Here is a 12,539-nt window from a genome sequence, read left to right on the forward strand (position 1 = left end):
CAGCACTGCATTCATGTGCACATGTGTATTTTTTAGAAAGGACACAAACAATGAAAATAAGTTGACAGCAATCAGTTATCTTTGCATTACTTTTATTACAAATCATTGACTGTAGGCACATGACGATCAGATAATCTGCAGTTTGATCCTTTGAAGGATAGTGAAATATTTGTTGTTGATTCCATACGTCACAGTAGCTTTTGATTAATTACAGGAAAAATAAACAGAACAATTATTCGTTGCATTCAGCACCAGCATTGTTATTGGCAGCCGTAGAGCGTGTTGATCCTCACGATGTCCCAGTAGGACATGCCCTGCCTCTGGCCGATCTGGACGTTGGGGTTGGGGATGGGGGTGATGGTGTCTTTCCCCCACTGGATGGAGAAGGCTGTTTTTCCATAGTGCATGATGGAGGTGTAGTCATAGGGGGTGTTTAGGTTGTTGGTGGCCTGCCTGTAGAAGTTGTAGGCCATCTGCGGGTTGATGTTCTGCCAGTTGATCCTGACGTGAGAGTCGCGGTCGCTCCTGGTCTGTTCGTGCTGGAAGCCCAGAGCATGGTTGATCTCGTGCTGGATGATGCCGTGGTAGACGCAGCCCTGCCTGTTGAGAGAGAGCACCTGTCTTCCTCCCGTCCTGCCCAGAGAGGAGTAACACCCGGCTTTGTTCTCAATGCTGATGTAGTCATACTGGTTCTGACGGGGGACGAAGCGGAGGCAGGTATAGCTGTTGAAGGCCCTCATGGCGTAGTCGATCTTCTGCCTCTCCCAGCTGGTGAACTCACTGCTCACGGTAAAGGGGATCGTCACCAAGCCGTTGGAGCCTTTCTTCCACTGGCAGCTCTTGGACCAGCACGTCATTGCGTTTCTGGTTTTGGGAGCCAGTAGGTCTCCTTCCAGCAGGAACTCATCAGTGCCGTTGTTAGAGGTCAGAATCCTGGTGGTGATGTCAACAGTGTCGTCTTCTTCTTCTTGGCCTGCTTCATCCTGGAGAGGAAGTGCCTGAGAGAGGCCGAGCAAGAGCAGCAGCAGCAGGCTGGCAGAGGGAGTCATCTTCAGGGTCGGTCTGGAGGCTGTGGAGCTGCTGTGGAGAGACTCAGTGAAGCTTGATGTTTGACTCAGTTCAGTCCAGGGTCTTTATACTCTCCTCTACAGGTGTGTCTGCAGGAGGATTATGGGTTGGGGTCTACACTGCTAAGCCTGAACAAACCTCTGAAGGGAGGACTCCACAGACCAACCTGCTTTTTAAACATGTTTGTTATCTCTGGTCATTAGATGGAACATGTTTGACTAAACATCTCATATTGCATTCATCTACTTAGATTAAATATCATCTATTTTAAACATATTTTGAGCAAAATTGTGTGTATCTTGTGTCTTTAGGACTCTTTTAGTATTGATTTTCCTTTTTACATCACAGCTTTTGGCTCTAGATCTCCTGATGTTTGTTTTACAAGCTGAAAAACATCTCAGAAGCTGTCTCATTTTACAGATTTTGTCATAAATCTCAAATCTACCTGATAGAATATGAACTCTCAAGCAAGTCCGGTGAATGCTGTTTCATTTATTGAGTTGTCCAGAGAGGTCAAGACTACAATGACCTTAAGTCGCTTCATCATCAACATGACAGCCAACAGTCAGAAGGCCACAGTCAGATTAACGTCTATCTCATGATCTGCTTAAAAACAACCAGAAAAGAGATGGAACATTTTGTTTACAGAATCTGGGGCAATTTTCCAAGTAACCTTCCCGTTATTGCTATTTTAGAGATAACAAAATACTGTAAAGTAATATTGCTGTTGTACATCTGGATGTAAATCTCTCATTACTTTGAATAATTATCCAGATTTGGAAAAAAGCACATTTTCAACGTGGTGTTTGTGTCACTCCTTTTATCAGCCCCTGAAGATATTCAACAATCATATCAGATATGTCTTATACACAGTATATCAAATATCCTATTGCCAAACCTTTTTAGGTTTTAGCATTAAATATAAACTCTGACATCATTTGCATTTATGTTCTGGTAATTTATTTGTTTGTTACAGCATAAACGCATGACTGCATTCTTCTTTTTGTGGACCTTGTGATTAAGAGTCATCTAAAATAATGTCTTCAGTTGGCTTGCACTGCATCAGCAGGCACTGTGCTTGATCTCACTGTAAATCACCCCGGGTACTCTGAGTGACTCCATGAGAAATGGACGCTCTTCCTGCTGAGTCCACAGTTTGCCTGATAGATTGTGCTGCTTCAGATGCTATTGAATTGGTCCTGATAGAGCATCTGAATGGTCCGAGTAATAGCGTTGGCCAAAAGCTGCGGGGTGAGTGGTAAGTGACCTTGGCACTTAGTGCTCTCTTATTTCACGGTTTATGATGGAGGATTTTCGCCCTGTGTTTTTTTTTTTATGAATGTCTCTGTGGCGCTCAGTCCTGCCACTCTGCTGTCATTTTCATTTTTTTCTGCATGGTGAACATCACTGGGAATGAACGCCATCAGTTTGATCTCTGATACAAACAGTTGAGTGGAATGTTATTTAAAAGGGAAAGGACATGTGCAAAAGGACTCAAAACTTTAAACATAACCATTCTATAGGCTATTACATTTGGTGAAATACTCATTTTTAAAGGTACTTCTGGTCTAATTTAACCAATTTATTCAGATTTCAAAATGGCATTAACTTTAAATAGCATAATGGAGAGTTACATTATCCACTTGACTGGTAGCTGGCTCTCTCAGTTAACGAAGCATAATCATTGCATTTACCAGTCGTGAAAGACGTACTCACATCTTATACTTAAGTAAAAGTAATAATGCAGCAGTGTCTGCTCCAAGTCAAAGTTCTGCATTGAAAATCTTACCTAAGTAAAAGTATTGGCAGTAAAAATGACTTCAAGTACTTCAAGTATATAAATACTCATTATTCATAATGGATCTTTTCAAAGTATTACATTTTTATGGTTATCATAATATCATGTTTTCTTCATTTATGTGTACGGTAAGACCACTTAAGTATTGTGGACCAAATGAAGATACTTAAAATACTGTGTAAATTAGCAATACAGTAGTGCATTATAGTCATAAGTTCAATATTTGTATTTGTATTTATACTAAGTTACTTTCCCCACTGGCCATTTACCGAACAAAAGCATCATTACGTTTCTTTAGAGGTTGCATTTTCAATTCTCACCACAACAATTAAGTACATTGTAAGAATAAGCTCTTTAACAGGATACACAGCATTTTCTCATCATTAAATCACTCTAAGGGAGAGATTAATAACACCGTAACACATTGAATATCATAAAATAAATATGGTGCAGATTATAACGGTCCCTGAGCATTAGTCCAAAGTGATACCACCAACTACAGCAGTGCAACACAGCGGGCTGCTGATGTGTGAAATAGAGGTCTCTTGTGGCAAGTGTTGCATTTTTAACCATCCTGAAGCCAGCGGAGTACACTTCAGCCATGCATGAAGATAGATTACCTAAGCTAAAACTACCATAACATAACATAGCATGCCCAGGGGGAGGCTTGGGAGCTGCGCTCATGCTTTTTTTGTAAGTGCACTATTTTGCTCATTTTCAGGTTCATATTTGTGTTTTGCGCCTTTACTGTGATATGTTTCCATGCTTTAATGTCCAAAAACATCTTTATGTTTCTCATTCTGCCTGTGCTGCAGCACCTCTCTGTCTGCCCAGTCTGCTCTGATTGGTTTACTGGCTGGTTCTGTTGTGATTGGTCAACTTCCTTAGTGCTTCAGGTTGCCCAATCCCAACTCTGCTTTCAAATTCTCTATTTCTAAACGTTTGAGAGCGCACATCACCACCTAACCTATCTTCCTACACCTAAATAATACCCAGCCCCTCCCTGCTATGAGCAAATAATGATGCACACCTGTTGCAACTTTCTTAATTGACCTGTTGAGGAGAATAATCTACCACTCATACCAAGCAGAACAACAAAAAACACTATGAGCACATTGCTTAGAGATGTCCCACCACTTAGCCTATTACGTGTGTTGGAGGGCTAGCCAATGGAAGCGCAATTGTTACATAGTGATGTCATTATGTTAGGGAAGCAACTAAATAATTAAATGGAGGCATTTCAGGCAGGGGGGGAAGGGTGTCGGAGAGAAAATCCCTCTGGAGGGAACATTAAGATTTTAGCCGTTGTAGATCATTTACATGCACAAAAACCTATATAACACACTACAGGAAAGGGAAAACCTAAAGCATAACATGGCCCCTTTAACCAGCTTCAGAGTTCGTACAAATGTTGGTTATTTGTAATTTATTTCAAAACTCATGTGATTATTTTTGATTTACTGTTGGAAAAAAAAAAATCAGTTATTGTTACCTTAAATTATGGTTTTATTTAATGGCTTTGCTGCCCTGACATTCAGCCTGTATGCACTCAAAAAATGTTCCACACCAAAGGCTAAGTGGCCATAAATAATTTAATCCCAGACCTTCAGAAAGATAAAGATGATGTTTATGATAAGATGCAAGCATGCACTGCAGCTCTCTCTCTAATGTCCTTATAGTGTGACCTTTCATTTTTAAATGAACCCCACCCTGCAAATGCTGGAGACATTTTATGGTATGGAAAAAGAGCCTTTCAAGTTATTCCGGGTATTTAGGAACGGAAAAACAAAATAACATCCTTTAAACCAAATACAAATGTTGTTATTAAAGGAATATTGCCACATCTGCTGAAGCATTCAACTAATACACAAGTTTAACATTTTATTTCTGGCATATTTTTAAATATTTTTTACACAGACTTTTTTTCTATTCTATATATGTTTCTTAATTTTTGCAATATTTTTCCTTCCTTTTTTAAAAATAATGCAGTTAATGTAGTACAGTTATGGTGTTAAAGGGAAATGCAATGGTATCACAATATACCAGTAAAGTCAAGAGTATCATCTACAGTGGGGCAAAAAAGTATTTAGTCAGCCACCAATTGTGCAAGTTCTCCCATTTAAAAAGATGAGAGAGGCCTGTAATTTTTATCATAGGTACACTTCAACTATGAGAGACAAAATGAGAAAAAATAATCCAGGAAATCACATTGTAGGATTTTTTATGAATTAATTGGTAAATTCTTCGGTAAAATAAGTATTTGGTCACCTACAAACAAGCAAGATTTCTGGCTCTCACAGACCTGTAACTTCTTCTTTAAGAGGCTCCTCTGTCCTCCACTCGTTACCTGTATTAATGGCACCTTTTTGAACTCGTTATCAGTATAAAAGACACCTGTCCACAACCTCAAACAGTCATACTCCAAACTCCACTATGGCCAAGACCAAAGAGCTGTCAAAGGAGACCAGAGACAAAATTGTAGACCTGCACCAGGCTAGGAAAACTGAATCTGCAATAGGTAAGCAGCTTGGTGTGAAGAAATCAACTGTGGGAGCAATTATTAGAAAATGGAAGACATACAAGACCACTGCTAATCTCCCTCAATCTGGGGCTCCACGCAAGATCTCACCCCGTGGGGTCAAAATGATCACAAGAACGGTGAGCAAAAATCCCAGAACCACACGGGGGGACCTAGTGAATGACCTGCAGAGAGCTGGGACCAAAGTAACAGAGGCTACCATCAGTAACACACTACGCCGCCAGGGACTTCAATCCTGCAGTTCCAGACGTGTCCCCCTGCTTAAGCCAGTACATGTCCAGGCCCGTCGGAAGTTTGCTAGAGGGCATTTGGATGATCCAGAAGAGGATTGGGAGAATGTCATATGGTCAGATGAAACCAAAATAGAACTTTTTGGTAAAAACTCAACTCGTCGTGTTTGGAGGAGAAAGAATGCAGAGTTGCATCCAAAGAACACCATACCTACTGTGAAGCATGGGGGTGGAAACATCATGCTTTGGGGCTGTTCTTCTGCAAAGGGACCAGGACGACTGATCCGTGTAAAGGAAAGAATGAATGGGGCCATGTATCGTGAGATTTTGAGTGAAAACCTCCTTCCATCAGCAAGGGCACTGAAGATGAAGTGTGGCTGGGTCTTTCAGCATGACCATGATCCCAAACACACCGCCAGGGCAACGAAGGAGTGGCTTCGTAAGAAGCATTTCAAGGTCCTGGAGTGGTCTAGCAACTCTCCAGATCTCAACCCCATAGAAAATCTTTGGAGGGAGTTGAAAGTCCGTGTTGCCCAGCGACAGCCCCATAACATCACTGCTTTAGAGGAGATCTGCATGGAGGAATGGGCCAAAATACCAGCAACAGTGTGTGGAAACCTTGTGAAGACTTACAGAAAACGTTTGACCTCTGTCATTGCCAACAAAGGGTATATAACAAAGTATTGAGATGAACTTTTGTTATTGACCAAATACTTATTTTCCACAATAATTTGAAAATAAATTCATTAAAAATCCTACAATGTGATTTTCTGGATTTTTTTTTCTCATTCTGTCTCTCATAGTTGAGGTATACCTATGATGAAAATTACAGGCCTCTCTCATCTTTTTAAATGGGAGAACTTGCACAATTGGTGGCTGACTAAATACTTTTTTGCCCCACTGTATCTATCCTGCTATTATTTTGTTCTTATTATCTCACCCCCTCGGTCATACTGAAAACATTTAACTCGGTCAACAAATCAGTTCACCTCTTGTTCCAGATATCATATCCTTGGTGACTGAGCATCTTCATCATTATCCCTCAGTTTCATTTTACCTTCTGGAAGTACATTCCCACTTTAAAGCTGCCTCAGACCACTTCTCCTGCAGCTCCATTAGAGTAGCTGTGAGGATCAGTGTTTCACTGCTCTTCACCACACTTTGATGAGGAATCAGAGAGGACAGTGGTGACCTTCTCTAACTGGCAGTTCTCCTGTTGAATTACATTATAGTGAAGAAGTAAAAAAGAAAACAGCAGTTGTGCAGCAGGAGGCTGGTTGTAAAAAACATTAATGGAGAAACATGATAACTCATTTATATTAAAATGAAACTACATTGGTTACTGTCATTAAGACAATTATTTTTTGTATTACAGGTTGTCCGGGATTAAATGTTTTAAAGAGGCCCTATTATTGTTTTTCTGGGCTTTCCCCTTTCCTGTAGTGTGTTATATAGGTTTTTGTGCATGGAAATGGTCTGCAAAGGCTTAAATCCCAAAGTTCCCTCCAGAAGGAGTTTCTCTCATATACATTCCCCCCTGCATGAAACGCCTCCATTGGGCTTGTTTTACTTCATAAACATAATGACATCACAATTTAACACACAGGCTTTTAGCGCTCCAACATAGTACATGATAAACTATGGGGACATCTCTAAGCGGTTGACCAATCACAACAGAGCTGGCCAGCTAACCAATCAGACTAGACTGAGCTCTGGTTTCAGACAGAGGGTGAAGAGAGGTGCAGAGCTTTTTGAACATTAAAGCAGGTAAACATGTTACAGTAGAGGCAGAAAAAACATATATTCTTAAATCCTAAAATGATTCCCTTTGATGTCCAACACAAGCATCATCTTGTTAAATTTGTGTAAATATCCAAACAGTTCTGGAAAAGAAATCTGAAGAACAAATGAAGCCATGTTCAGAAAAGGATTGTTTTATTTTGTTCACATTTTAAAATTAAGTATTTTCACTGAGGAAACTTTATATATCTCTTTACATCTCTCTATACATCAGGAAATACTACCAACAGCTACACACAAAAAAAAACATTCAACATGATCTTATACATAAAATGTTCCGCAAATCAGGCTATGATGATATAAGACGATATAAGCCCCTCTGTGAAAACCTTAAGAATATAGGAGACATGGCATATGTTAGTAGGCCTACTACTGAAATGCATTTATATGCGAAAATGCATTATAACAAATAAACTTAATTCCAACCTTAAAAGATCTGTATTATAAAAGTCCATATAAGACACTACAGGGGCAGAGGGGTACAAATAGATGAACTAATGAAAATGAAAGTTCTCCTAAGACAGTTCTGAAAATGTTATATGAAATATGTACATATCTATTTTAAATTTTGGTGAATTTGTGAGAAATATACACCCTCAAAATGACAAATACCTAATTGTGTTTTCTGAATGTTTTCTTTCCACTTGTTTCCAATATGGGATATTACGTAATCAAAATATCTCAAAATTGACCAGAGCTTTTAAAAAAAGGTGTTTTAACCTTGCCTTAAACTAAATGAATTTCTAGATTGAAATACAGCTGGTTTTACAAAGATTTGTTTATGGTACACTTTTAAATGCAAACCATGTCACAGTCATATCGCTTTACTGCTGTATAAATCAGCCAAGTAATATCAGAACATTTATTATAGACAAGTGAAGATGTGCTGTATCATTTTACACTCTGCTGATTTATCAGTGTGTGCTTATGGGGCATCCTTCACTGTGTGTCCTGATGCATTTTATGTGGCAATGATTAAAGTCTGCACAGGTGAAATGATGATGTGGGAAAACACATTGACAAGGGGGTGGGGGCGTTACACCTCCCTCGTTGTGTTTGGTGTATAGATGAAGGGGGGAGGAGGAGCATCGTAACGTCGCCTGAAGGACGCAGAGCTGCGGTTCGGAACCGGGCTGAGAAACCAAAATCCAGTGGGTACCGGTCCTCGGTGTAGATGCAACACACCGGATGTGGTGAAGCAGCGTCCTGTAGTTCTACGTCGTGTATTGAGCCGTCATACATACACATGCGTAGTCTACGTATTTAAATATGATGTAGTCGATACGCACTGGCTGGACAGGACAGAGCAGAGAGGTCGCTGACGGACTGCGCGTAATGCTGAGTGGACAGCAGTATTTCTCGCTGTTTATTCCAGCCTAGACAGGCTATTGACAAGAGATTCGCACTTGTTCTGCAGTGCAGCTCGTCATTATTACCAGATGCTCTCCGCTGGACCGGACCCGTTCAGTTTCATGCCGTCCAAGCCGACCGGAGCCTGAGCCCGAAGGATGCAGGTTAAAAACCAGATCTGCACCGAGCGGAGCAGCACCGACGACCCGGAGCAAGATGACAACCAGGAGAAGAAGACCTCGTGTTTTTCCAACATCAAGATTTTCCTGGTGTCGGAATGCGCTCTCATGCTGGCACAGGGCACCGTTGGCGCTTATCTGGTGAGTCGCCCCCCCCCCCCCCCCCCCCAGGGCAGTGATCCACCACGGACACAATGTTGGTGAACGTCGTATGTGTGTCAGTGTCTCTCAGGTAACATCGGGTTAACGCAGCGCCCTTCAAACCGGCACACAGACACACAGTGAGTAACGATGCGGCGCTTCTCACTCATGCGGTTAATAATCATATTATTCAGATGACATTAGAATAATCACATCCTCCAGCAGCCATGGGACCGCGGTGCTCTCACTGATTGATGACTTGCTGCGTATTATCCATCAGGCCTATGCACCATCTGCATGACACAAAGCGCGTCACAGCGGCCGTAAAGGATCCACGTTGTTGTTGGACATTTTCATAGCTTATATATGGACGAACTGTTGGGGAGCAGGTTATGAAACGAGTGGTCAGGAGGACCTGCTTCATTCTGCAGCCGTGTAGCCTCGGTGAAGCAGGAGGCCTTTGACTCTGGAGGATATAGGCCTAGGAGATGACGTGATCACCACAACAGAAGCGACAGTCTTTTTAGGGTTTTCAAAAAACTCCCAATATCTGATTTTCATTAACAGTGTACTCCCACTGACAGTCTGGTCCAAATAATGTGATATTTCGGCTTGATATTGTTAGATTGCTGTCAAAATCATAGGACTGCCTCATTTTAGTCGATAGGCTGACTAATCAGTTGTTTATTGTTATTTGATTAAGATTTCTTTAGCTGATTAATCCATGCATTTTCATGCTGACTTATTTCCATGAAACATATACCCACCTATGGTAAACACAAGAGTTAAAGGGGTGCTTTTGCATAATCCTTTGTGAAGACACTCAGTTTTACAGATCTGACAATTGAATCATCTAATAGGTTAATCGAGAGTTAGTCGAGTAACCATTTTTTAAGTCAAGGACATGCCACTATTAGAGATAAGATGTACAGAAAATGAATCCAGGAGCCAAAAGCAAAAATGAAGATTTCATTCATAATCATTGATGCAGAGGTGAAGTTAAAGCAACTCCCCTAACACCAAACATATATAAAAAAACAGGTACTAAAACATGTGATGAATGGATTTTGAAGGGCACTGAGTTTAATGGCAGCTGTTTATGATGTGACAAAAGCCAACTACAGCAGTCATTAATTGTGTGGCCCACCCACATTAGTCAGAGTTGGCCTCACCACTTACTGTAAATGTTTAAAAATATGAATGTTTCCACTTTAATCATGGATTATTATTTGCCTGATCAAAGCCAAAGCCCATGAAAGGCGTCAGCAGCAAAGTCTTGATACTATAAATAATTGCACATGCCGTTTGGGGCTTTATTTTATTCTTCATGAGGGACAGAACACTAAGTTGTCAAATTACCTGCCTTCATTCACAGTCATATCAACACAATCCAGGAGGGAATTTAAAGAGAGGCAAGGTCAACTGCTTGACTCTCATTAGGTCTCACTTTATATACAGCTTTCCTAACTAGTGTTTTTCCTTAGATTTCTTACTGTTTAAGAGGACCTGTTCTTTATGAAAAGTCTGAAAGTTCTTTTGTGATTTGGGCTATATATAAATAGAAATTAAGGGCAGATTTTGCTTGTGGGTTTGGAAGATAAAACAACAAAAAACAGAGTCATGGGTCAGACCTAAGTCACAAAGATAACTTTAGACTCAACTAGAAAATATAAAAAAAGGCACTTGCAACTGGACTTTAACTTAAGCACCAATGACTTTTGCCTTCACTTTTACATGGACCTCTTGAAAAACACTTGATGCCCTCCTCAAAGCCCATAAAGGAATAACTCTCCTTGTATTTTCTTTATTAATGTTAACGCTAATCATTCCCAGCAAGTCAACTTCATTCCTAAGGTTCACTTTATCTGAAACATTCAGTTTCTAATCAACTTGCCATGAACCATAGCAGAACCAGTTGCAGACGATTGTACAAAAGACAATGTTTCCCAGAGCTGACAAATCTGAGAGGTGGTAAACAAAAAACCTAATACATACTAGCTACTAGTTGCAAAATGCCAAAAATGGCATTATTTCCATTAAGAGCACATTATGACTTGTTTAGAACTCAAAACTCAAAGATTAGGACTATGGACTTGACAGTCTTGACTTTGGACTTAACTGCAAAAAGACTTGAGACTTACTTTCACCTCCAAACAATCACTTAGTTCCACCTATGGGAAAAGGCCTCTATTGTATTTAAACAACATGAGCTGAGCTAACGGAGTCATACTGTACACGGTCACTTTTCCCTTGAGAGATAAAAAGGAGGCTTTGTTTAGGAAAAGAAGAACCTGCCTTGGTGAAGACTGCAGCTTGGCACAAACACTAGTAGTTGGTTTTAATGTCTTTTGCACCAGTCACAAATTTCAAGTGCATTAGCGTTTACCTTGAAGACTGCAGTGTATATTTTTCCTTTAAAACAGCGTCCCAAACAAAAAGTGCACCTTTTAGCAAATCCCGCTGCAGACAAAAGCACTGTAGAAACACTGCCGATCCATTATTCCCTGTAAAAAATATTGTTTGTCATCATATTTTATTTTCTGTCTGTTTTTAAATTCAGCCTGTTTCTCGATTCACAGGGTCTGTTTATCGCTCCCTTTTTAGAAGCTTTTCTTGTTATTTCTTTAAATAAATGACAGTTAAACTTAGACAGCAAAGCTATATTGACTGAAGAATCAACACTGTCAGCTAAGCATCACCTGCATTACAGCTAAGTCTTATTTTATCAAACTGAAATGGGAGGGGTTTCTCTTTTCTTTGGTCTCTTAAGCTCTAAAACGATTTGTATTGTCTATAAGAATTTCAATGGATTGGACTTAAATGTCTAGATCTGGAGTGTAGAAGGTGTGAAGAGGCTGTTCTCCATCAGCGGCCAGTATGAAGACATTCTAAATCTCTTAGGACCCAAAGAGTAAATCTTTTGCACCATGCATGTTGAGTTGTTGGAGGAGCACGCGACATAAGATTTTCATTGCCAACATATACGCTGTATCTGCTGTGCATATGACAAATAAAACCTTGAAACCTTGAAACCTTGAAACCTCAAACCCTTTTGTTTATACTCCACAACTTCCAAATTGTTTCCTCCCAGCTTGATACGTCAGGGAGCTATGAACAGCGTCGCGAGAAATACTTAAAAAATGTAATTCGTAACACTAGCTTGTTACATGTGTCAAAAAATGTAATCTGTTACCTAATCTGAGTATCAAAATGATAAAGTAATGTAACCTGATTACTTTCCATTACCTTTGGATTACCTCAATGTCAAATACAATGCAAATTAAAACAAATAAATTAAATAAATAACAATAAGTTGTCAAAGCAAAGGGAAGTTTTGTTAAATAAATCAGGTGTCCTCCTACTGCATTAAAAAATAAATGTATTAAAAATAAAGAAGAAATTTAAGTAGTTAAATTAACTCAGTATGTCTTCCT

The 12,539-nt window shown here is 39.9% G+C and overlaps 2 protein-coding genes across 2 annotated transcripts in view; one reads left to right on the forward strand and one right to left on the reverse strand.

The window, feature by feature from the left end:
- Window positions 1-260: 260 nt before the first annotated feature.
- Window positions 261-1,049, reverse strand: LOC134863294 (high choriolytic enzyme 1-like). Its single transcript, XM_063881729.1, has one exon. The coding sequence runs from the start codon at window positions 1,047-1,049 to the stop codon at window positions 261-263; it is 789 nt and encodes a 262-aa protein (XP_063737799.1).
- Window positions 1,050-8,740: 7,691 nt separating this feature from the next.
- Window positions 8,741-12,539, forward strand: part of LOC134862590 (solute carrier organic anion transporter family member 3A1-like) — a 33,763-nt gene continuing 29,964 nt past the window's right edge. The window contains exon 1 of the mRNA XM_063880591.1: window positions 8,741-9,105. Coding sequence (XP_063736661.1) covers window positions 8,944-9,105 — 162 coding nt within the window. The 5' untranslated portion in view covers window positions 8,741-8,943. The remainder of the gene's footprint in view (window positions 9,106-12,539) is intronic.

The sequence above is a fragment of the Eleginops maclovinus genome, chromosome 4 (genome assembly GCF_036324505.1).
Source record: "Eleginops maclovinus isolate JMC-PN-2008 ecotype Puerto Natales chromosome 4, JC_Emac_rtc_rv5, whole genome shotgun sequence".
Lineage (NCBI taxonomy): Eukaryota > Metazoa > Chordata > Actinopteri > Perciformes > Eleginopidae > Eleginops > Eleginops maclovinus.

What these genes read in the sequence shown, in the direction of transcription:
- LOC134863294 (XM_063881729.1), bottom strand. Translation starts at nt 1,049, where the DNA reads ATGACTCCCTCTGCCAGCCTGCTGCTGCTGCTCTTGCTCGGCCTCTCT.